At 47.0% G+C, this 22,028-nt stretch overlaps 1 protein-coding gene across 1 annotated transcript; it reads right to left on the bottom strand.

The window, feature by feature from the left end:
• Window positions 1–11,893: 11,893 nt before the first annotated feature.
• Window positions 11,894–19,266, bottom strand: MED8 (mediator complex subunit 8). Its single transcript, XM_010178461.1, has 6 exons — window positions 19,152–19,266; window positions 17,969–18,113; window positions 17,160–17,300; window positions 16,668–16,749; window positions 15,400–15,648; window positions 11,894–12,366 (listed from the first exon to the last, which is right to left on the bottom strand). Exons 2-6 carry the CDS (start codon window positions 17,969–17,971, stop codon window positions 12,302–12,304), a joined length of 540 nt encoding a protein of 179 aa, XP_010176763.1. The 5' UTR covers window positions 17,972–18,113; window positions 19,152–19,266; the 3' UTR covers window positions 11,894–12,301.
• Window positions 19,267–22,028: the final 2,762 nt, after the last annotated feature.

Below are 22,028 nucleotides of genomic sequence, written 5' to 3'. Positions count from 1 at the left end.
AGAGTTGGCGTGAGGGTGGTGGTGAGGGCACGAGGGAAATGGCGGAAAGAGGGCCCTGGCACCGCTCTCACACTGACCTCTGGTTTCTCTGGTGCTCGTGAGGTGGAGCTGGTCCCGTCCTAGTCCGGTGCCATGTCAACATCTATTTCAAATGGAAGTCCCAGTCCTTCTGCAGGGTCCCTCCGGGTGGTCACGGTCCACCCAAGCTGGTGAAGCAGCGGCATGGTGGGCAGAGAGGCCAAGCTACGCCTAGGTCATCATCTGCAGCCAAGGCACAGCCTCCTGGTCACTCATAGGCAGTGGTGCACATGCCTCCACAGCAGCTCAGCGTCAACAGGAGGCCCTCAACTTGGATGGTTTAGGTGGAGTCTTCTAGTCTTACACTTTCAGGAAACAACCAATTACAGATCAATAAACAACATACACTCATTTTTTTTCTAGTGACACCACAACAGCTACTATGAACATTTCTTAACACAGGACCAACTAACACCCCACAGATATTAAGTTCGACTGCATGCTGTCTCTAGCACCACTTTGCTGTGTGTTGTCTTCACAGACTTATCAAGCTTCATCTTAAAAAGTGGCTGGGCTTTGACTCACACTTGTCTGACGTGAAGGCAGTTTCAGAATTCACTGTTCTAATTGTTAGGAATCACCTTCTCATTTCCAGGTTAAATTGATGCATGGCCAGTTAATATCCATTTGTTTCTGTGCCAACGTTGTATTTATCTCACACAGGTCCTTGCCTTGGTGTTTATGCTCCCATGTATTCATAGACAGCAATCATCTCCCTCTCAGCCATTACATGGAAGACGAAACAAGTTTTTCCGGCATTTTCTTACTAGCCAGCCTGTCCGTGCACCTACTGCCAGGGTAACTCTTCTGGCCACGCTGCTGTCCAAGTTCCTTCTCTGAAGATGGGTGACCAGAACTGGTCACAGACTGTGCTTGCCCAGTGAGAACTCCCCATCCGGGTACAGCCACGGCTGTGTTTGCCCTTCGCAGTCCTGCTTTGCAGAGACAGCTCAGAGTTGCTCTGCGGCCAGTTACTCTTGTAACTCCTCTTCTTCAGGTGCTTGCAGCTCACAAAGTCCCCCAAACAAAGTAAAGAACTACATTCTTTGTGACTTTCACACCTTTTTAGTGCTACAGCATTCCTTTAGTCTCCTGCAGTGCCAGTGCACAGCAATGTTGGATTCCACCAGATTTTATCAGAGTACTCTTACTATTTGTGCCAGTCCTTAAGGAAATCAATTTATAAGAACATGAACAAAGTATCTTGCTAGTAACCTTCTGTGTATCCTGATATGCTCCTTTTTACCAGCCTCTGCTTTTATCTTGACCTTACCCACTCCTTCCCACGTGAAATTCCTGTGCTTGTTTCTGCCCCAACATCTACTAAGGTTCCCAGTTAGTCCCGAGGTTCCCGGCTCCTTCCCTGGAGTCCACACAGGGGCTATAGCTTTATAGAAAGGTTTTCTTAAACTATCAGGTTAGTCAGACATAGTAGACTATATTTTATCCCACTTTCCATTTCCTGTCCATGTGCTACATTACTCTTTAATTGAATACTATTAACATCAGACTGGCAGGCCTGTAGCTGTCTGGATCTCTCTTTCTCCCTTGTTAGGTATAGGCATTGGTCTTGTTTGCTATTCTTCACTTATTTTTTGTTCTCCTTTTATTTTGCATCATTAATCTATTTGTATTTGATTTGTGGTCCAATTCAGAGGAAATCTTGCTATTTTGTTTGTCATTAAATGAGAGATCATCAGTGGATTCCTTCCCACTCCCTACTAGATACTTTTCCACCTCGTATCCCACATCTCATAGATTTCTCCATGCATTCCTTCTCTCCTCTGGATCCACCCTTGCTGGCAGGCTTGTCAGGCTCAAACAATGATCCCCAAATTGCACAGCCCAGCCTCTTCCTGCTATTGGAATAAATTTCCAGGTCATACTCTTTGTCCCCTGCTCTGAATGCAATTTCTTTCTCCTGTCTCTTGGTCCTGGACTCCCACTCTCTGTTGCATCTGCTGTCTCCACCATTTTTACTGCAAGGTATTTGCTGTTTGGTTTTCCCTTGCTACCACATCTTCTGTTTCTCTCCTTCATTCTCTAACACATCAAATATATTTTTCCATTTTATTTCTCCCCTATTAGTTGTTTTTTCTTTTCACACTCCCTTGCTTTGATGGGTTACCCCTGTCTGCATGTCTGCCCTGTTTTACTGCTTATGCTCAGCAGGTGTCTGCAGGTCCTCAGTTCCCCCTTCCCGTCACATCCCTGGAGCTGCAGCAGCCTGGGCAGGGGCTCCAGGGATGTGCAAGGACCCTGGTCTGCTGGAGCACTCTGGCTGTGGGCAAGTGGATCCAGTGCAGTGCTGGCCCAGTTACAGCTGGCCAGGTTGTAATGCAGAGTCCCCTCCTAACCCTTGGGGACAGGCCTCCAGCAAGGACTTGACTGATCTGCTGTGTGTTGTGAATCTGGCTTTCTGCCTTCTGGCCTCTTTGGGAGCAGGGTAGCACAAGCACACGTAGCGAAGAAAATCCCTCAAAAATAAGGGAGGTGAGGGAGACAAGGCCAGAGTGATGTGACCGGTTGTGTACAGCCTGATGTTCCCAAAGTGTCTTGAGAGAAACTTTTATAAATGGATAATCTCCTGCTTCAATCTTGAATCCTCCTATGTGACCTGAAATCTGTGAGAGAAGCTGTTTGCAGGCAGCCAAGCCTGTGGCTCTGGGCTGCCGAACCAGAGATGATCATGTCACACACCTGCACAGAGGGTGTCCCTCCTGCACCAACCACTCCTGCAGCCAGCAAAGAACTACGGGTCATTAACTTTACCTGCAATTCAAGAAACAACCTGCCTGTTGTGCTCTTGGTTACAGCAGCCTGGGCTGCACCAGGCTCCAGTTTGTGAAAAATTAAGCTCCTTTCTCCATTTCTTATGCTGGAGAACAACGCACCATTTCCACTCTAGCTTTAGTGAGGGTCCTGCTGATCCTTTTCAATACGGAGATTGATCCAATGGAGGTGGGCATGAGTCTCTGCATTGCTCCTTTCCACTGTTCCCTCCACCAGTCCTTGTCTTCTCCTTTCTTCTTGCTTCTTGCAGAGCCAGGTGCACCTCTCTTTCTCTTTGTTGCTCTGTCTTGGTGCAAAAAGAAGGCATGTGCTAATCTAACTTGCTTAAGGCACAAAGATGGAAGCCATCATCAGCGCAGAGGATTATCAGACTATCAGATGGGAAGGTCTGGAGGAACTAAGCAATGTAAAAGGAATTCAGTTCAATGAAAGGTTATGACCTTAGGGATTAGTAACAATAATTTCTTCTGCATGTGATGGGAGATGCAGGTGCATTTTCTCAGTGTTACACCTTTTCTACTCCTGCCAGTCCTGAAGAGTGGCTTAGAGTCACAATGCAGCTGGGCAGGGATATGACTTTATTTTTTTTAAATACTCAGAACTTGAATGGTGAGGTTTTTATGTGGCAAAAACATTGACATTATTCAACTTGAAAAATCTAAGAGATAATAAAAAGACCAAATGAATTTAGTGAAATTAAACACATGCACAGTTGGCCCTGTAATTTTTCAGTAAAGTCTTTGACATACATAGTTATCAAATTCACCTGCCTTATTACACTTGGGGAGTGAAAAGATGATCTCCAGATCTTCCCATCCTTTTATTTCTAATCCTGAAAAGCCAGCAATTTTGCATGTGATGAGATAAAAAAACTGAACATAAACTGGCTCTCTAATGTTGTTTAACTCTTCTCCCTTTCTCCTGAAGTGGGCTCTAAAGCACTGTCAACCACGCATCATTGCTGCACACCTTCTTTGTAACTCCATGACCAAAACCTGACAAGCTGATTATGCTGGCAGCCCCAAAACATCCAAGAAATGCTCCTACATCACCTCTGTCTATACTGAGAGAATAAAGCAAGGCTTTCACGGCCACTAAAAGAGGAGACATACGACACTACTCAGAGCCTTGAAGGACCACTAAATGCCATAATATCAGCTCAAGATTTCAACAAATGGAGATGGGCAGATAGGCCATGCCCATGCGTGCATGCTTTGCTAAGCTCAGGCTGATGTGCTGTCTCCTTCCGCGGTTGATATCAACATTAAGTGACTCATCTTGTGCAAACTTTTGTCTGTTATTTATGCTGATTACATCATCCTGGCAGTAAAGGCCAATTACCCCATCGCTGTCAGTGTTGCTCTCTCCCCCTTCAGCCAGAAAACGAGGAGGAAATACCTTCAGTCCTGGAATTTGAAGTCCCTAGAAGCCCCTCAAGCTACCAGGAAACAACTCACATTTCTGTAGCCAGCAGGCATGAAATGCTCAAATCCCTGCTGTAACATGATGCTGTAGTTTTACTTTAAAACATGACCTGGAAAAAGGCATACCATGAGATAAAAGGGAAGGTAGAAGCTTGCAGGCACCGTGGTGGTGCACTGGAGCACACACGCTTTGATGGCAGACTTTCACCCCGGTGTGTTTGATCGCTGGACTTTGCCTGCCAGCTGGGGTGGGCAGCATGCATGACTGCGGTTTCCTGCCAGGACAAGAATTCTTTATCAGCTGTATAAAAGCCAGCAGCCTCTCCAGTGTCAGCCCTGACACCCACCTCTGCAGGCTGGCAACATCACCCCAGCAATGCATGACTCCCTGGGCTCCTCCACAGACATGCCAGAAGTCTCACAGCCCACTCTGGACCTGCTAAAGCATCCCCATTCATTCCTCTGGCCTACAGGATAACCTCATGGAATAACACTGTTCCAATTCCACACCAATCCTGGGTGTAGAACAGGCAGCAGAGTCATGGCTGGAGTGAGGCACCCATGGAGACTAAAAGCCTGGTGAAGCCTGTTCTTCAGTGCCTCTGCATGGCAGCAGACACAACAGGACCAGCTCCAAGCCCAGAACAGACCAGTGGGAGGCTGGAAAGGGTCAGGAGGTTTGGGGGCTTCAACATGTGCAGCACAACAAGAGCCCTTGGTCACCAGTGCAAGCATTTGTGACACTGTCCCCATGCAGCATGCCATGGCAGAAGACCATGGCAGCTCTGTGAGCTCTGTCTCTGGTAGGAACCCTCCTTCTCAGAGAGTTTTCAAGGCTGTCTCATGGGCACATGCTCCTGAAGAGCAAAAATGTATGTGATGGGAAAGCCCTGGTGCTGCTCGTCTTCAGAATCTCCCTTTCCATCTGAAACCATTTCATTTTATGTTCATGATTTAGAGCTCACAGGAGTGGATCGGCTCCAGAAACCTGCCCCAGACTGCCTGGAGCCTGAGAGAGCAGCCTGGCAAAGCCAGGTGACTTCTCCACTCCTGGCAGGCAGTTGGGATCACAATCAGATTTGGTGACTTGACACATCACCCACCCATGCCACGCTCTGCAACTGTGTCCCAGGGCTGCCCTCCTAACGTGTGGTGCAGCGGTGCCCTGTGTTTCCTTGTAGTGAACAAAACCAAAAGAAAAACACCTCCTAAGTGCTCAGGCTTTGCTGGAGACTTTCCTGGGAAGACTTTGGCTTGACCTGAAGTGGCCACAGAGTCCCAAGCAGAGGCTGCCCAGGCTGGGGGTCGCGGGTGCTGCGAGCAGGTGCTGGTGCAAGCTGACGGGCATCAGGCTGAGCACGCTGCTGGTCGCTCTGCGGGGACTAAGCCACAGAAAGGACATTGTCAGAGCGGAGGATTGTTCTGGGAGAACAGGCCGCACAAAGGGGGATTGTTTTGCCATGAAATGAGGCCGTGTTTTAGCTCCAGCCTGGGGCTGGGCTTTGCCTGCCTGTCCGAGCTGCAGATTGGTGGGGGATGCTGCCTGCTCCCCAGTGGCTGCTGTCCTCCCTGGCCTGCTTGGCATCTTCTCTGCTTCTGAGGTTCTCCACTGGTGCAGTGAGCAGCACAGTGCATCCCCTGAGACCCATGGTGGGTGGGCAGGAAAAGGAAAAAGGAAATTGAGGGATAGGAGAACCCATGGCAGTTCCTGCCCTGGGCCTGCCTGGCAGGTCTGAGAGGCACAAGAGCCAAGGAGAGCAGCAGTGGGGCAGCTCCCATGGAGAGGAGCTGCAGTGTTTCTCCCAGATAGTCAGGAGCAACCGTCATCCCTTGAAAGGACAGATATAACCAGGAGGGAAACAGAGATATGCAGTAAACTGCTCCGAGATAGTGGGCAGAGAACATAGTGGCCTTTTCTGCAAATACTCACCTCTCCAAAGAAGTGTTGGTGGTTAACATCACAAGCCTCCTTGGGTGCCCTCATGCCTACACTGTGTATGGGGACAAACATCTTGCACTTGAGCTCCAGGAAGACACAGCAGGGAGTACAGGGCACAAAGAGGCAAAGGAGAGAGAGCTGTGTGCTCAAATTGTGGGGTGGAGCATTCCTGTTAATTCCTATTTTTTAAAATTCTCTACGTGAGTGAAGACAAACAGATAAGAGGGGAATCACTCCTGGCTCAGCAGCTGCCCTGGGGCTTCCACAGCCCTGGGCTGTGGGTCCACTGCTGGGCTCCCCCTGCCCATGGGCCCGTGTTGCCCTGCTCCCTGCCCAGCCCGGAGCTCTGCGGCACGGGGCTGCACATGGTCTGTGCTCCCCCAGAGCCCCACACAATCGAGTCGTGACCTGGTGCACTGTTCAGCCTGCTGGAGCAAAACAGGCTGCGCTGCAATGATGACAACTGTGGCTGTTTCTATCGCTGTGATGCCCGCAGGAACCTAAATATACAAAAACGAGACAGCCAAAATTATGGCTCCTCGGCCCCACTTACGCAGAATGCATTTCTCACGGGGGATACAAACTGCTCCTGTATCAGCTACTGCCATTCACTCTTTAGGCAGTGCTTTGAAGTCCCATCACGCTGCTGCAGCAGAGCAGGAGACGAGCCATCTCTCCCATCCCACACAGCAGGACTCTGACTTCAGCACTGCATCAGTACCAAAAATAAACATGTAAACATCCACCGCACGCTTCAAAGCCCAGTTCCCGTGGGAACAGCACACCTCCATGCTGCATGCCAGGGTGGGCAACAGACGCATCCCACCAGGGCCACCTGGCAAGAGGCATAGCAGAGGGAGGTCGGGGTTCAGAAGAGAAACATCCTGGGAAATGCTGCAGCTTCAAAATAACACCCATGGACAGCAATGATGCCCCTTTGGCCAAAGCATGGCCAGCAAACACTCAATGAAAAAAAAATGCGGAAGTGCCTGGGGGGCAGAGTTTTCACTCAGAGGCACCTAGCTGCCATGCCATGAAGTACAGTGGGGCCTTAGCATCACTGCTAATTTGGTGCAGAAACTGCTTGGACACAATGGTAGCAAAGGGAGAAGCTTCGCAGCAGACAGGTCAATCAGTGACAGAATGGGAGCAGCAGTGACAAGATAGCTGCTGCAGGAACCACAGCTCTTAATCCCTGACTTGGGAAAATATGCAGTAATTTCCTTTCTTTAAAAACACACACCCAAAAGAAGGCAAAAGCTTCTCCTTCGGAGGGGTGAGCCACCACACTTTGCATTCCTCTTATGCACTCCCTCATGTAGTCACCCCCGAGCAAAGTGCACGTTTCCACCAAGGCAATGTTCATGGATCCAGCCAGAGAGCTACAGCATCATTAAGGACAATAAATGAACTGTGGAGTCACATTAGCCTGAACTATTTTTATGGCATATATTACAAATACGTCCAAACATCTCACCTCTGGACTGTGTACTTTACATCTATGTGGGGTGCAAAGAGGTAATGTACAAAGAAGGAGCTCCCTGGGATTTTTCCAACGTGGCTGTATATTCATTTGTAGGCACCAGCTGCCGTGTAGACATGATCTGGCTCTCCTGGGGCCACCAAGCTCCTGGGGGAAATCCAGGGGAAAGCAGAGACCCAACCTGGGGGTTCTGCTTCCACAACTTGGTTGTTTTCCCTGTTTGTGCCTTTGACTTTCAAGCAGTTTCTGAGCTTTTCAGTGGCCAGTTCAGATGTGCATTTTGCCACTGTTTCTGTGTGTTTGTCCCTCTGTGAGCTGCAGGTGAAGGTGCCTTGGAAGTGATGCAAAACTTGGCTTCCTGCCTTTTGGCAGCACACATCCCATTATGTTGCTTCCTAGCATAAAAAAAAAATGCTCAGGCTCCCTCAACCCAACCACCAGAAGACCTCTCCTTTGGTCACAGATGTTTCTGTCAGAAAGGTTTCATCCTAGCAGCAGGATGGAAACCAGCTCCAGCCCATGCTGTGACCCTGCCTTCCAGCCTTAGATGTGGTACAGAATATGGAGAACTACAGAGGTTCCACCCCCTCAGATGTCCCCTGATCTTTTTGGTCATGTCTCCCCTTACACCTTACATACTTCACCTCTACCATAAAGGCTTAATGATTTCAAAGATCTGTAGGTTAAAAAAACAAACAAAAGTGTTACGGGGTTTTTTTAAACAAAAGAAGACACCTGTGTGTCCATCTCCGCTTGGGGATGGGACAAGAGGACAAGCACACGGCAGATGTTATTTGTAATGATCAGTGGATGCAGAGAGATACAGGGAATTAGTGGCACCATGCCGAGCTTCACAGCTTCCAGAAGTGAGCCAGCCCATGACAGCAGCAGGACAGGCTGTGGGCACCACCCAGCACGGCTGGATGCGTGATATGGGCTGGGAACGGTGGGACTGTGGATAGCTGGGCAGGAAGGAAAGGCAATAAATATCTCGCTCCCGCGTTTGGGAGGAAGCCAGATGAAGCATTCCTGTCATGAGAGTGAAATGCTTTCCATACTAACAGTAACTCAGGAAGATGTTAAACAACAGTTGCATACGGCAAATGTTAAAAACTCAGACATCTGGGTATCCTGCATCTCAAAATAAATAATAATAAAAAAAATCTGTTTTTAAAAATCCAAACTATTAATGCTGACATCCAGTAAGACAGGGAAGCCTGGAGAAGGTCCACAGAACAAACAAGCTGATGTTGTGCCAGCATTTTAAAAAAGTAAACAGGATGGCCTTGTAAACAGGCGTGTCGGCAGTCATCCCATGCAAAATAATTACCAAAATTATGTGATCATATTGATAAAGACTTAAAGCAGAGAAATATAAATACCAATCATCAGGGATTACAGGCAATAAACCTGTCAAACTAACATGATAATTTTTGTGGCACTCTATATTCTTAAATATCAGAGACCAAGCTGGCTGGTACAGCAGCATGTGTGATCAAGGAACAAGAGCGCTGGCAACCTGGCCAAGTGCGAGGCAGCAGAGGAGATGCTCCCGGGGGAACTGGCACCCAGGATGTTTCTATCAGGTCGTGTTAAATAGTGTAAAACCGATGACATGGAAGGACAGTCATGACGGGTAAAGCGTGCCATCCCAGGAGCCGGGGGTACGTCAGCAATCTAGAGCCTTTGGAATCCCCAGGGTGGTGGGGCCACGCGATGGAAAGCGTCCATCCTCTGCACTAGAGCCTGACTGGTACGAGGGGGCCTTGGGGGACCAGAACAAACCAGTGCCCGTGCTCTCCATCGTACTCCCACACCCTAGCTGGGACCCAGACAGCCTGGCAGTGCCTGCAGCACCAGGACTGAGCCTCCTCCTTGTCAAAATTATCCTACTAGGAAGAGATGGGTTCAAAAAGCGATTGGACAAGAAGGGGAAAAAACCCTGAGGGCTCAGCGTGGTGGCACATCCCGTGCTTGTGGGGAGAGCTCTTCCCCAAGTAGCTTCCCTCAAGACTGAGCCTTTGCCCTGACCCGGCAGGGCTGTGCTTTTATTCTGACACAGTGCACCAGGAATGGTGAATCCGTGTTGGACTTGCAGGCCATGGTGCCAAGCAGTGGACCATGAATTTGCACCATGACTTTATGGGTAAAAGGCCTATTCCCGTACCCTGTTTAAACATTCAAGCACTGGCAGGGACTGGATAAGAGGTTAAAGTTGCTCTGCATTTGAAATTCTCATTCCCACAATTAGAATAGCGTGTCCTAGTCCAGCGTCCCAAAGGACATGGATGCATAAGAAGATTTGGACATGAGCCAAGAAGTGGAAAATGGAAAATATGCCTTAAAGCAAAAGGGACTTTCATCAGTTCAGGATATCGTAAAAAGGGATCAGGAAAGCCTGATCATAATATCCAACTCCTCTCTCTGGGACTAACAACTCCAGGGCTCACTCCCTGGCTGAGAAGATCCAGCAACTTGAAGGGAATTAAAGAAACGCAGCCTTATTATAAGGTGCAATAAGAAAATTAACCTTTAGACAACCTACCAGTCACTGTAGCAGAGATGTATCAGCTCAAGATCAACTGTTTTCCTAACAACAGCGCTCTAATTTACACAAGAACTAATTCAGGGCAGCCTGTGTCATGCAGGAAGTTACGCTGGCGAGCCGAGCTGGCCTCCCCGGCTCTATAATCTACGGAAAAAAACCCTGCCTGTATTTCTCTTCCTCCCGTCCAAGTGTGTGAAAGGTCTGGCCTGCCCCACTGGAGGCGTTTTCGGGAGAGCCAGGTTAGCGCGGGTAGCAGGCAGCCACACTCTGCCTGTGCCCCAGGCTGCCTGAATCACCCCGGCGAGCCGCTGGCCCTGCGCTCCTCTATGGAGACATTTTAGCTTTGTAAGGAAGCCAGTCTGAGGAGACGAAGTGAAGCAGCGTCCTAGAGCTGAGGCTCCACGGATGACGAGTGCCAGAGATCTGACACGTGTTCCTCTGACAGTTTTCTGCCTTCCTTCCCAACCAAAGCAGGGACACGGGATAGAGCAGGGAACAGCCGTCCCGACACTGCTCAGGCCATCACCGGGCACAGCCCTGTAGGCTTCTACTCCCCTACCATCAGCCTCCAGGAGCATTAGGAGCAAAAAGCAATCCCATCAGTCTGGCCGGGCTGGTGCCACTGCAGACACGTCACCGGGCTCATTCGTAGTGGAGCAGCTTTGCTTATCATATAAGCTACTTGTGCTTCCAGCTCTCAACTTTCTACTTCCCAGTTCAGTGCTCTTCAAGGGCCCGCACATCAAAATGGGTCAATAACTGTCCTAGTCACAGCTTTGTGGAAGGTTTTGTTTTGGGAGAATGGCCGACAGCTTCCACAAATAAGCTGGATGTGATTAGCTCAGAGGCAAGCAGTGCAGGAGCAGCTGCAGGCTGTATCTGCTGAGTGGAGATTTCCTCACCCCTAAGATTGCTGACAGATGCTGTTGAGTAAAATACAGTGCTGGCTTCCACCACAAGTCAACAGGGAAGTCCAGGCAAGAGCAGCAAGAGGCACGACGGTTGTCTTTAGGACAGTGCTGTACGTACTGACGTGCTGTGGGCATGCGTCCCTACCCTTTATTCTCACAGGAAGTTTTCATTAGGCAGATTATATGTTACAGCTCAAGGGCAGAAAGTAGAACAGGGATGGCTTCACAATGCCCGGTTCCAAAGAAATGGGCCAGACCTCACAGCCTGGCCAGTTCACACGTGCCACAGTCCTGAACGGAATGAAACAACTCTCTGAAGTGACAAAGTAATCCTGAAGTAGACAGGAAACTTTGTAGGAAACACAGAAGCGGAGAACTATGGAAGTGAAATCAGATACAGCTGAGATTTGCAGCAGCATCAGAATACAAAAGCTCTGTGCTTCTGTTCCTAAAGTGCTGCCTTCTTGCTGTGGGCCTTGTAATAGTCTTTCCCAGTATTTTGCTTTCTGGAGAATAATTATAATGAGTTTACAATGAACAAGATGTTTACTGCTTATGTCTGTACCCTGCTGACTCACTTTATAACAGCTCTTTACGCATGAGCCTGCAGTCCCAGAACTCAGCCTCCAACATTTGCTGTGTATTTTAGATTGGAGCTGCTCTGTAGCCTTACCCAAAGGGAAATGAGAGTCCTTATGACCTGACCAGTGTCTCATGGTGTAGAAAGCAAGGTCTTTATTCAAGAAGAGGGAGTAAAGAAAGAACATCCCGAGTGAACAAGCAGACACAAGGAGCAGAGTGCTCCATGCAGCTCTTCAGGTTCTCTATCACAAAAGCGTAGGTGTCCTCCAGGCCACATCTGAAGCAGATGGGATCCATATGAGAAGCAAAGTCCTTTGCTCTGACTGAACGGAAAAGTACTTGTGTCCAGGAGACACAGCCACTAGCAGCTCTGGACAAGCACCCCAGCACTAAATAAAACTCAGGGAAGGGCCTCACAACCCCTAGCTCCCTGGATATGGTGTGTGTGAAGGGACTTGGAAGTCCTAGAAGGAATCCATATGTGGTGGCTGCAGCAAGGACAATGCTGGTAACTGCTGTTCCCTGGGTCTGGTTCATCTTAGCTCATCTCTGATACGGATGCATTGAGGCAGATTTGATGTTTGTTTTTATGCCACTCGGCATTTTTCCTGGGGAAGAGTAAAAAGAAAAAGCAGTGTAAAATCAGTTGTATGAAAGGACATTTGTTCAGAAGCATGCAAGACTCACAACACTGTCTGGGCTTTTCCCGTTCCAGGTACCACACTAGGCTTACCTGCTACAGCACCATCCAGCCTCTGACCTAGCACAAGCAATCTCTTCTACAAATTGGCACCTTTCTCTGTTGAGAAATCTCCTTTACAATTCTTGTGTTCCCCTGCTCTCCCCTCAAATTCTATCCTTTTTCCATTTTAAATAGGCCTTTCTCTTTGTCAGGAGGCTCCTTATGTTCAGTCTCACAGAAGTTGCTGGCAGCATCACTCAGAAGTACCCAGACTGATCTCCACTTCCATTTCAGAGAGGCAAACACAAGATCCTCTATCCCCTTCCATGTAGCATTATTTATAGTCAGAGCAAATATTTAAATTACCATGCCGCTCTCAGATCTCTTAATTTCTCTTAACCACATCTACCTCTTGGGCATTATTACTCTTTGCTGATATCAGTCACACATGGGAGTGTGTTCAAAGACATCGTACTAGCAGCTTACTGTAAGTGTAGAGTGCTAGACAAAACTAAAGTTATCAGAAAAATAAATAAAAAGACAGTGATTAAAGAGCAGCACAGATGGATATTCAAAGAACACTCCTTCAGAAAGTGGAATGTGTGTTCAAATTAGAACGGAAAAAAAGGACAACTTCTGAAAATTGAAACTGTAGTGCAGCAGGACAAGAAAAGATTGGATCAGCAAATGGCTAAAAGAATAAAGATTATTAAACTTTCTCAAAAATATCCAAAGCAGGTCATTGCCTGCAATGATCTGGCAGGAAATCTGACACCACTTCAGTGCTAACAATCGGCAAACAAATACTGTTAGACATTACTCCAAAGGGAAGAGTGAACAAGACTGTATGGTTCACCCACATCTGGAATACTGTCAGCAGTTCTGGTGTTCCTAGTCTTGAAAACAAACAGAAAAGGTGCAGGTAAGAGTGACAAGGATGGTCCAGGATATATTATAATTTTCACACAAAGACAGATAAACAGAACAGGACTCATTAGCTGGGAGAAAAAAAAAAAAAAAGAAAGATGGACAAAGGGAGGAGCACATGCCAGACTTCCAAAAAATGAAAACTAGTATGGAGAAAGTAACTGAGGAATGATTGATCACTGTTTCTCACAAGACAGGTGAAAAGGAAAAGTGCAATAAATTTATCAGGCAAAATATTTAAACATAAAAATGATTTTTTTTAAGCAAAACCTGTGATAAAGCTGTGGGACATACTGCCATAGGTGTTGTAGAAGTCAAAATTGTAATTCAAAAAGGATCTGCAGAAATTGATGGCTGCTATACCCACTGGTCTCAAACCAAACTCTGGCTTAAAATCCCTAAACAACAACTGCTGTCAGGATACACTTTGTTCTTATATTCTTTCAGCCTTGGCTATGGGCACTATCAAAAGCAGGATAGTGGGACTGACCTTTGGCAAAACACAGCATAGCTGCTCTTATCCAAAGGAACTTCCCAGTAACACAGGCTGGACAAGTGCTCTTGCTACCAGCACACTCTGCTTGACATACAGCAGCAACTGTCTTCCCATCCTGGAGACAGTGTTTGCAGGTATGCAGCCAGAAATCACAGGGGCCTTTTTTGTTTCCAAATCACAGTGGAAATTACTTTCTAACTCTTACATAAATACATCATTCATTTAGGATTAATATTGTTGCACAAGTTCATTTCTGAACAACAGTCATTACACAGGCAAGAAAACACCAATTAGGATATCCAATATCCAAAATCTCAATTATCATGAACATAAGAGTGATATTACAGGGTTAGGCCTGCAGGTCCCCCAGGCCATTCCTGACAGCAGAGGATTTAAGGAGGAACACCAGAACAGGGCAAGCCTGCAGTGATACCTCTGCAGAATACCCCCTCAGCTTCCAGCAGTCAGATAAGGTGTCTTTGGGATTGATGACTGACTGATTTTTTCATCCAGAAATTCACCTACTTACTTACTTTTCCATCTCATATAAACTTTATATACCTATCACACACTTGGCAGCAATGTGCTCTATGATGTAGTTATTTAATGTTCATAAAAGTATCTCCCTTTGTTTTGAATCTACAAGCCAGTATTTTCATTGGTGCACTTTAATTGATCCTTCTGTACCATGGGAAACAGTGAACAATCACTCCCCATTCACCTGCTGTATATAATTTGGGATTTTATAGGCTTCTGTAGTGTCTTCTCCCTACCTCAAGGCTATCTCCAGTAGCGGAGAAGAGATCAGAACTGCAGATAACATTGCGGGTGTGGGTGCCCAATGGATTTATACAGTAACCTAATGATATCCTCTGTTTCTCTGTTCCTTTTCTAGTAATTCCCACATCTGGTTTGCATTTTTGCCTCAACTGAACATCCAATTAATGTCTTTACAGAACTATTACATAATGTAGCTATTTCCCAAATACAAGTAACTAGGTTAGAGTCTAGGTGCTGGACATGTGAAGTCAAATTGCTATGCCTACACATTTCTCTAATACAAATGTAATCTACTATTATTAAGTGAAGTCACTTGGTATGTGAAATCCTTCTATGACTCTTCACAGACAGCTTTTGGTTTTTCTTACCTTAAATAACTCATTATCATCAAACTTTTCCACTTTATTGCCTAACCACAACTTAAATTTGGCAGCAAAACCCCCAGCATAGATCCTTGCAAAACTACAACGTAATCTCCCTCTATGTTGATTCCTGTGTTCACTAAGTCTATTATTAAAATGGCATTGCAATGTGGGCTAAGAAGCTGAAGCTGGATGGCTGGGATCCATTTCAACCTCTGAGACAATTTTAAGCAGGTATTATTCCACTGTTACAACCTGACTCATGTTATTAAGGCCAGAAAGGAACCTCTTACTCAGTTATATCTAAAAGGTGACTGGAGAAGGATCTCTAGATCTGCATTTATCTTTCTTGCTCCCCGCATTTCAATCGCTCTCAGATATGCAACTTGTTTACCTGGCTGCCCTGCTTGTGCCATCTGCACTCCTGCCAGCATTGGCTGCTGCTGAGCTGGTGCACCTGACATGGGGACCTGCTGCATGCCTGAAGCAGCTGCAATGATGGCACCAGCTCCTGGTTGACCTGACTGGACAGATCCTCCAGAGCCAGGCGGTCTCCGATTTGACAATCCTTTCCCAAAGGCCACGGCTGCTACCAGTGCATTGGTATCTGCAGGGTTGAAAGTCTGCTTGTTCTGTCGTAAACCTGTAGAAAAAAAAAGTTATTTTGGAGCATTTTAGCAATCATGTCTAAAATAGTTGGTCCTGAATTTACTTATCTGAAATTTTGGTGCATGTAATAGACATCAGCTTGTAGCAAACTGTCCTAAGAGTCTCATCAGAGTCAAAGAAGCTGCAAAACCCAGGGACAGTGGTGATCCAAGAGGTTCTCCACTGAGAGCGGGGCATACGCTGCTCAGGGAAGGGGGACAGAGGGAGCCAACTTCTCCACGCTCATGAGAACGTTCCCACTGAAGACTCTTGCAAGCCCAGTCCTACGGCAGGTAACAAGCACTGTGTTTTAAACAATGGCAACATCCTCTTTTGGAGGCTCATGAGCAGAATGGTGTCTGCAAGTCTTTCTCCCCCACACCTGCCCAGTTATACTATTAATCCCAGAAATCAGACTGAACCTGTGCTTGGGTCCTTGCTCAAACTATGTGTGTGTCAGAAGGCCACAAAAAGAACCCTACTACTTTTGAGAGTTGTGCACAGCACCCCCAGGAACAGTGAACAGCTTGTGGCACAGACCAATAAAATAAGGATGTCCAGCATCAGAGTCAGAACCTGAAAAGGCTGACCATGAGTCTGAAACATCCATCATCCACAGGATGCCACACAAAACCCTGCCAACAAACATGTTGTGGACTCATTCAGAACATAGCTAAAAGGTTTCCCATTCACTGCCACTGCATTTTCACAGCTATTTTCATTAATCCAGGTTGATTGGGATGTTACCACCTCATCAAAGGGGGATATGGCAAAGGGTTGGACTGACCCTTCTACCATGCATAGGTCACACAAGCAGGACACATCACACCCACAGGACCCCTTTTCCAATTAGGGGGCTTCAGGACAGACAATCTTGCATCTTCTGGAATGCTTTTGCCTATGCTGCTCATCTGCATTTCCCATGCTTCAGGCTCTCTGCTTTACCTATTTTGCCACCACTCTCTCAAGCCTGCTGCTTGGACCCTGTACCCCACTTCCACGCCAGTGACATACCTCCGCTTTCAGATTCACGCTCCTCCTTACTGATTTTCTCCAGCAGATTTGAGCACATTTTGTTCAGACTTTGGATCTGTTTCTGCAAAATGAAAACCATCAGAGACCACCAGGATATCTCCAATTCGGAGCAAGTCAGCAAGGTAAACCAACAAACTTTCTCTTCCCAGGGTGTGTGTAACCAAACATAAGCATTTTAGTAGCAGAGCGTAGAGAGCCCAGTGCTAATGCATGCAGGAAGGTACTGCAGGGACAGGAGAGCCTTCGCCTTTCTCTGACTGGCACCTCCTGTGAACAGACAGCGGGCTGGAAACCCTTGCTTTGTAAAACTGGAGGAACCCAAACCTCAGCTAGAGCCAGCTGGAGAAATCTCAGACAGAAAAGGACATAGCAAAAAAGTAAGCTGTCAAATGAAAAGGTGAAGGAAGTGGAATTAAAGGGCATCTTGCGCCCGAGGACTAAGAGGCAGAAAGATCAAACTCCTTCACCTACCTGTGCCACATCAGGGCTAATTCGAGCTGCATCTGTGATCAGCTGCTTCTCCTGCTCCTCCACCTCGGGGTCAGGCTTAGTTCGAAGATGGTCAGGCACCACCTCATGGCTGAACACCGGCACGCGCCCCTCTGTCTGACGCTGCAACAGTTGGACAAGACACGCTCAGAGCCTCCTCCTCCAGCCCAGCACTCAGACAGCTCAAGACCAGAGCACAGCCCGTGATACTGCAACAAGACTAGTAGCACTCTGTGGGGAAACCTTGATCTGAGGAGCATTAGGAAGTTTCAACAATTTGCCTAGGAATTTGCACTGTGCCTGTTTAGTTAGAGCAATCCACGGGGGTCTGCAGTGCAATCCCACCAGCGTGGCCTCGATCAGCTGAAATATCTTCTTACTCAAGCAGAAACTAAACATCACCAGTGCATGCCAGAGATTCTGTAACACATCCCTTGTTGGTCAGATGACAAACAGTGTAAATCTAGATGCAGATGCCTGACAGAAACAGCACAGCTACAAGCTAGCAAGGAGACCTCCCAGTTACATAACAAGACACTATCTCTTGCAGCCCCAACATCATGGAAAGAACATATTTATGAACAGGAACACCTCCTGTAAGGTGTATTCAGCGCAAGTGTTTGTAGGTGAAAGCCCCTCAGCAAAACAGCTGCCAGACAGAATTACTCATCACCTTTCCTTTCTCTACACCCAGAGCTGAGGAATGCCAAGCACAAGGAATTGCAAGCTGGAGCAGATACACAAGCACTATCTGATTCTCCAGGGCCAACACTCAGAGGGAAGCTGCTTACCATGATCTCCTCATCGCGGTCTGGAGACAGCACTAGAGGTATGATAACCTGGTTTCGCAGTAGTGGGGTCTTCTCATGCTTTAGCACTTTATTCAAGGTGTTCAGCTGCCCCGAGAGCAATGCAAAGCTGTCCAGAACTGAAGGCCTTGGAAAGCAAAAAAAGAGGACAGAACATGGAAACAGATGCACCAGATGGCTCTTATAATGGTTGGGAAGTGAGGAAATAACACTATCAATCCTCAAATCAGTCCACTCCAGACAGTAAGCAGTAAAACCTAGGGGTGAAGGTGCAGGTGTGGACAAATCCCAGTCCCTACACAAATGCTGCAAATAGCTCAGGAACATTACAAGCAGTGCCTCTGGAAGTGGCAGTTGTTTGGGATTTCAGTAAGATACACAGAAGCAATGCTTACCTTATCAATAACTCTCCCAGTGCAATTCTAGAGCAGGGTCTGAGAAACAATTTACCTCCTAAGCAGTACAGCCAGGAGAGACAATATTTATAGCTTAGCTAGCCACACTAAGGAATAAGGAAGCAAAATAACTGCTAATCTTGTCAAGGAGGTCTCCTTCAGCTCGTTCTCTCTAAGGGATTCACCTCCTCTCCTGCCTTCTGCAACATTAACTATAAACACTAACTGTCTGTGAAGTTCTGCTGCAGTGGCAGACGCTGTTTAAGATACTGTATAGTTTATTAAACTCCAGCTATAACATCTTTATGCTCTATCAGAAGGAAAATACCACCTTGCAAATCTCTCAAACTATCTGGCAAAACATGCAGAACCAGCAAAACACAAGAGCTCAGTTTATACCAGAGTCAGAAAAAGCCAGAAAGGTCAAGAAATGCAGAAAGAACCATTGCTCATTGTATAGCGTATGTGGGTCTCTAAGATATTTTGTCTGAGAAGCTTCCAGTCACTGCAGGCACACTAGGTCTCATGAAGTGTCTAGATTAAAAGGTGCTAGCATGACTCTATTACTATACAGCATGAAACTAACAGATTTCAACTGGTTTTCTGGTGGAAGATGTGTAGTTGTTCCTCCAGCAGAAATGTGAAAATAAAATTTAAACCTACTGACAATAAGCTAGTAGTTTTTAATTACACCTTGTGGTCCTTTAAGCCAAATCTGGAACAGCTTCAGCAGTGATCGACAGTGCCCCCAGCTCTGTGAGACACCTTACCATGTGAGTCGGTCGTACTCATTCTCCAGCTTGTAGATAAAACTGACCAAGGAGTTCTTCAGGTCAGCCACCTGACTGATGAGTGCCTCCAGGGTCAGCTCCAGCTGCTTCTCCTCTCTCTAAAAAAAAGGCAGGAAAGACAAGGGATGAGGATAAAGCTTAGCACCTTCCCAAGGTGGTGTGGATGCACACACAGGCATTCATAGTCCAAACTCTCCTACAGAGAGCCTCCTTTTCAGGGGAAGCAAAGAGAGACTCTGGAGATAAAAATCCTATGGTTTCACACTGACCCCTTCCCCTTGGGTTGGGACACTTAGGCAAGAGAATTGTGCTTGAGACAAGCCCTTGGCTAGTTGTCCTCTTTAAGATCTAGATGAGTGCAATGAACACATTACATTATCACTTGCATCAGCTTTTTACCACATCAGGCAAAGTCATCAAAGTTAGCACATGCCACCTTCGTGACCCATTCACGCTAACCCAGCTCAGAGTAGATTAGCATTCCCTCCACCTTTTCTGACAGATGTGGGCACAGTGATGTCCTCATCCGAAACAGCCCCTTGCAAAATGACTATCAGGTCCATGGTCTAAAGTCTCCAGTTTCTGCCCTTCACCTCATTCTTTACTTGCTTCCTGCCCAAGCACCACTTCAGCTGCTGAAGAAACCGTCACCTCCTATTTCACTTGTGCCTTCCTGGCTACGGGAGGCCCTGCCGTGACAGAGACCACAGGTACCCACCCACGCACACATCACCTCCTGCCTTTTGCTCTGTGTCACGTTGTTTGAATAACCTTTTCCACGGGCATCCCCAGGTGAGGGAGGATAGTGACAGACAAAGTGTCAGGACAGAGGATCTGTTGCCAAACACACCAAGGCATATCCTTTTCTCTTGCAAAAACCCTCTAGAACCTTATCTTGTCTAACTTACTCGTATTACAGTATTGCACAAAATATAATTGAAGTCCAAGCCCTAATGAACTGCTCATGTAAGTCAAGAACTGCACAATAACAGTCCATGAGGAGGGTGGGATAGAGCAATCAAATAATAGAAAGGGAATGACGATTGGGAAAGCAGACAGAGTGACTCGGGCTGTTGGCATGCTCGCTATTGGGTTTGTTATTTCTTTTAAACACACTGAACCAGTGTGAGCTTCACAGGAGACATTATCAGGTATCTTCCATGCTCAGGAGAACACAAAATTATTCTATTTGATAGTCTTGAGAAGACTATAAAGGCTTTCTTTAGTAATCACTGATCAGACTTCACTTCACTTAACCACCTTAGAAGGGATGGCTGAGTCAACTTTGCAAAGATCCCCAGTCCACGGAGTGGATTCACAGAGCAGATCACTGGGTGATCCACCTTGAGATAAAACCACTCTCCTCCATCTTGTGATAGGACTAGTCAGTTCCTGTGCCATTAAGAAATGAGTCTACAACCATTTGTGTGCACTGTGTTTGTGCAAGGAGTTAGCTAATGCCTGTATTACAAGCTGGGCTGGCAGCCAGTGTTTTTACTGCTGGGGTGCCAGGCGTACGCACCCACGACAATTCACCTGGCCCATTGCCTGCGCTTATCCAAGAAGCCCTCAAGAGAACGAAAGAAATCCTACTGCACATGCACCGCTCTTGCGGCAGCAGCGCACCCTGAGCCTCCTCCTTCCACAGGCTCCCTCCAAAGCCATTAAGAGCTGGAAGCAGATGTAAGCACTGCGAAGCACACGTGCAGTAAGACTGACCGGTGTTTCCAAGGAAGGCTGTGCCTCTCGCAGGCGTGTGCTATGTTCAAGCAAGCGGTGCTTTAAAGAGTTTGCTAGCAACACTAAACTGCCCCGAGGTAGTAAAGACAGGGCTTACGGGAGGGGTTGCTGAAGGACCTCCTGATATGGAGCAACTCAGAGGTAAAGGTGAAATTCAGAGTAGGCAAAGGTAAAGCAACACACGTGGCAAAACAAAGGGGAAAAATAAACCAATCCTGACTTTCTGTACACAATGACATTCTCTGAGCTGATAATGTTATCACTTGGAAACATGATTTTGGGATTATCTGAGGGTAACCCATGAAAACCTCCGCCCAAGGCTCAAGAAACAGTCCAGGAAGTAGAAACAATAATATGATTTATTAGGAAAGCAATAGAAATTTAAGCATCATTATGTCATTGTATAAATGCATGCCTCATTTGCATCTCAACTATGACATGCTGCTCTTGTTCCTCCAACTGAAAAGAGATATATGCACAAATAAAGGCAACCAGGATGATCAAGAATATTCATCAGTTCCATAAAAGCACCAGTTAAAAACAGAGAAGAGACCAATATGTGCGCGTGCCTGAAATGAGGAGAAACAATATCACAAACCCTATAGATGAGGAATTGCAGGACAATTTATTTTCACTTTCTTTTCTGGTAGGACAACGGGGAGACTTGCACAAAGCCAGCAGGTAGCAGCTTCACACAAACCAAAGGAAGTGGATCTGTACAGCCCGTTAACCTGTCATTAACCTCTGCAACTCTTCTCCATTGGGTGCTATGGATGCTAAAAATTCACTGCACTTCAAAAACTAACTAGATCCTTCTTTGATGAATGAAAAATCATCCAAGGCTATTAAACACAAGGGACGTGCTAGCAAGAGTTTACTCAGAATGACGTCCGTAGCTTATTCTGCTCCCACAACTTATTTTGGGCATCGGTTTCTTGGCTCACGGCAAAGCCAGGCTGCCGGGCCCGTGAACCTTTGGGCTGCTGACTCCCACCAAGGGCCGCGGCAGGGGCCGAGAGGGAGAGGTGCGCTCGGACCCCGCACCCGCGCACCCCGCAGCCGTGCGGGAGGGGACAGGAAAGCCCCGCACCCGCTGCTGGGGGCGAGCTCCGTCTC

This window comes from Antrostomus carolinensis, unplaced genomic scaffold (genome assembly GCF_000700745.2).
Source record: "Antrostomus carolinensis isolate BGI_N321 unplaced genomic scaffold, ASM70074v2 scaffold44491, whole genome shotgun sequence".
In the NCBI taxonomy this organism is placed as follows: domain Eukaryota; kingdom Metazoa; phylum Chordata; class Aves; order Caprimulgiformes; family Caprimulgidae; genus Antrostomus; species Antrostomus carolinensis.
This window is presented reverse-complemented; position numbering and strand designations above follow the sequence as displayed.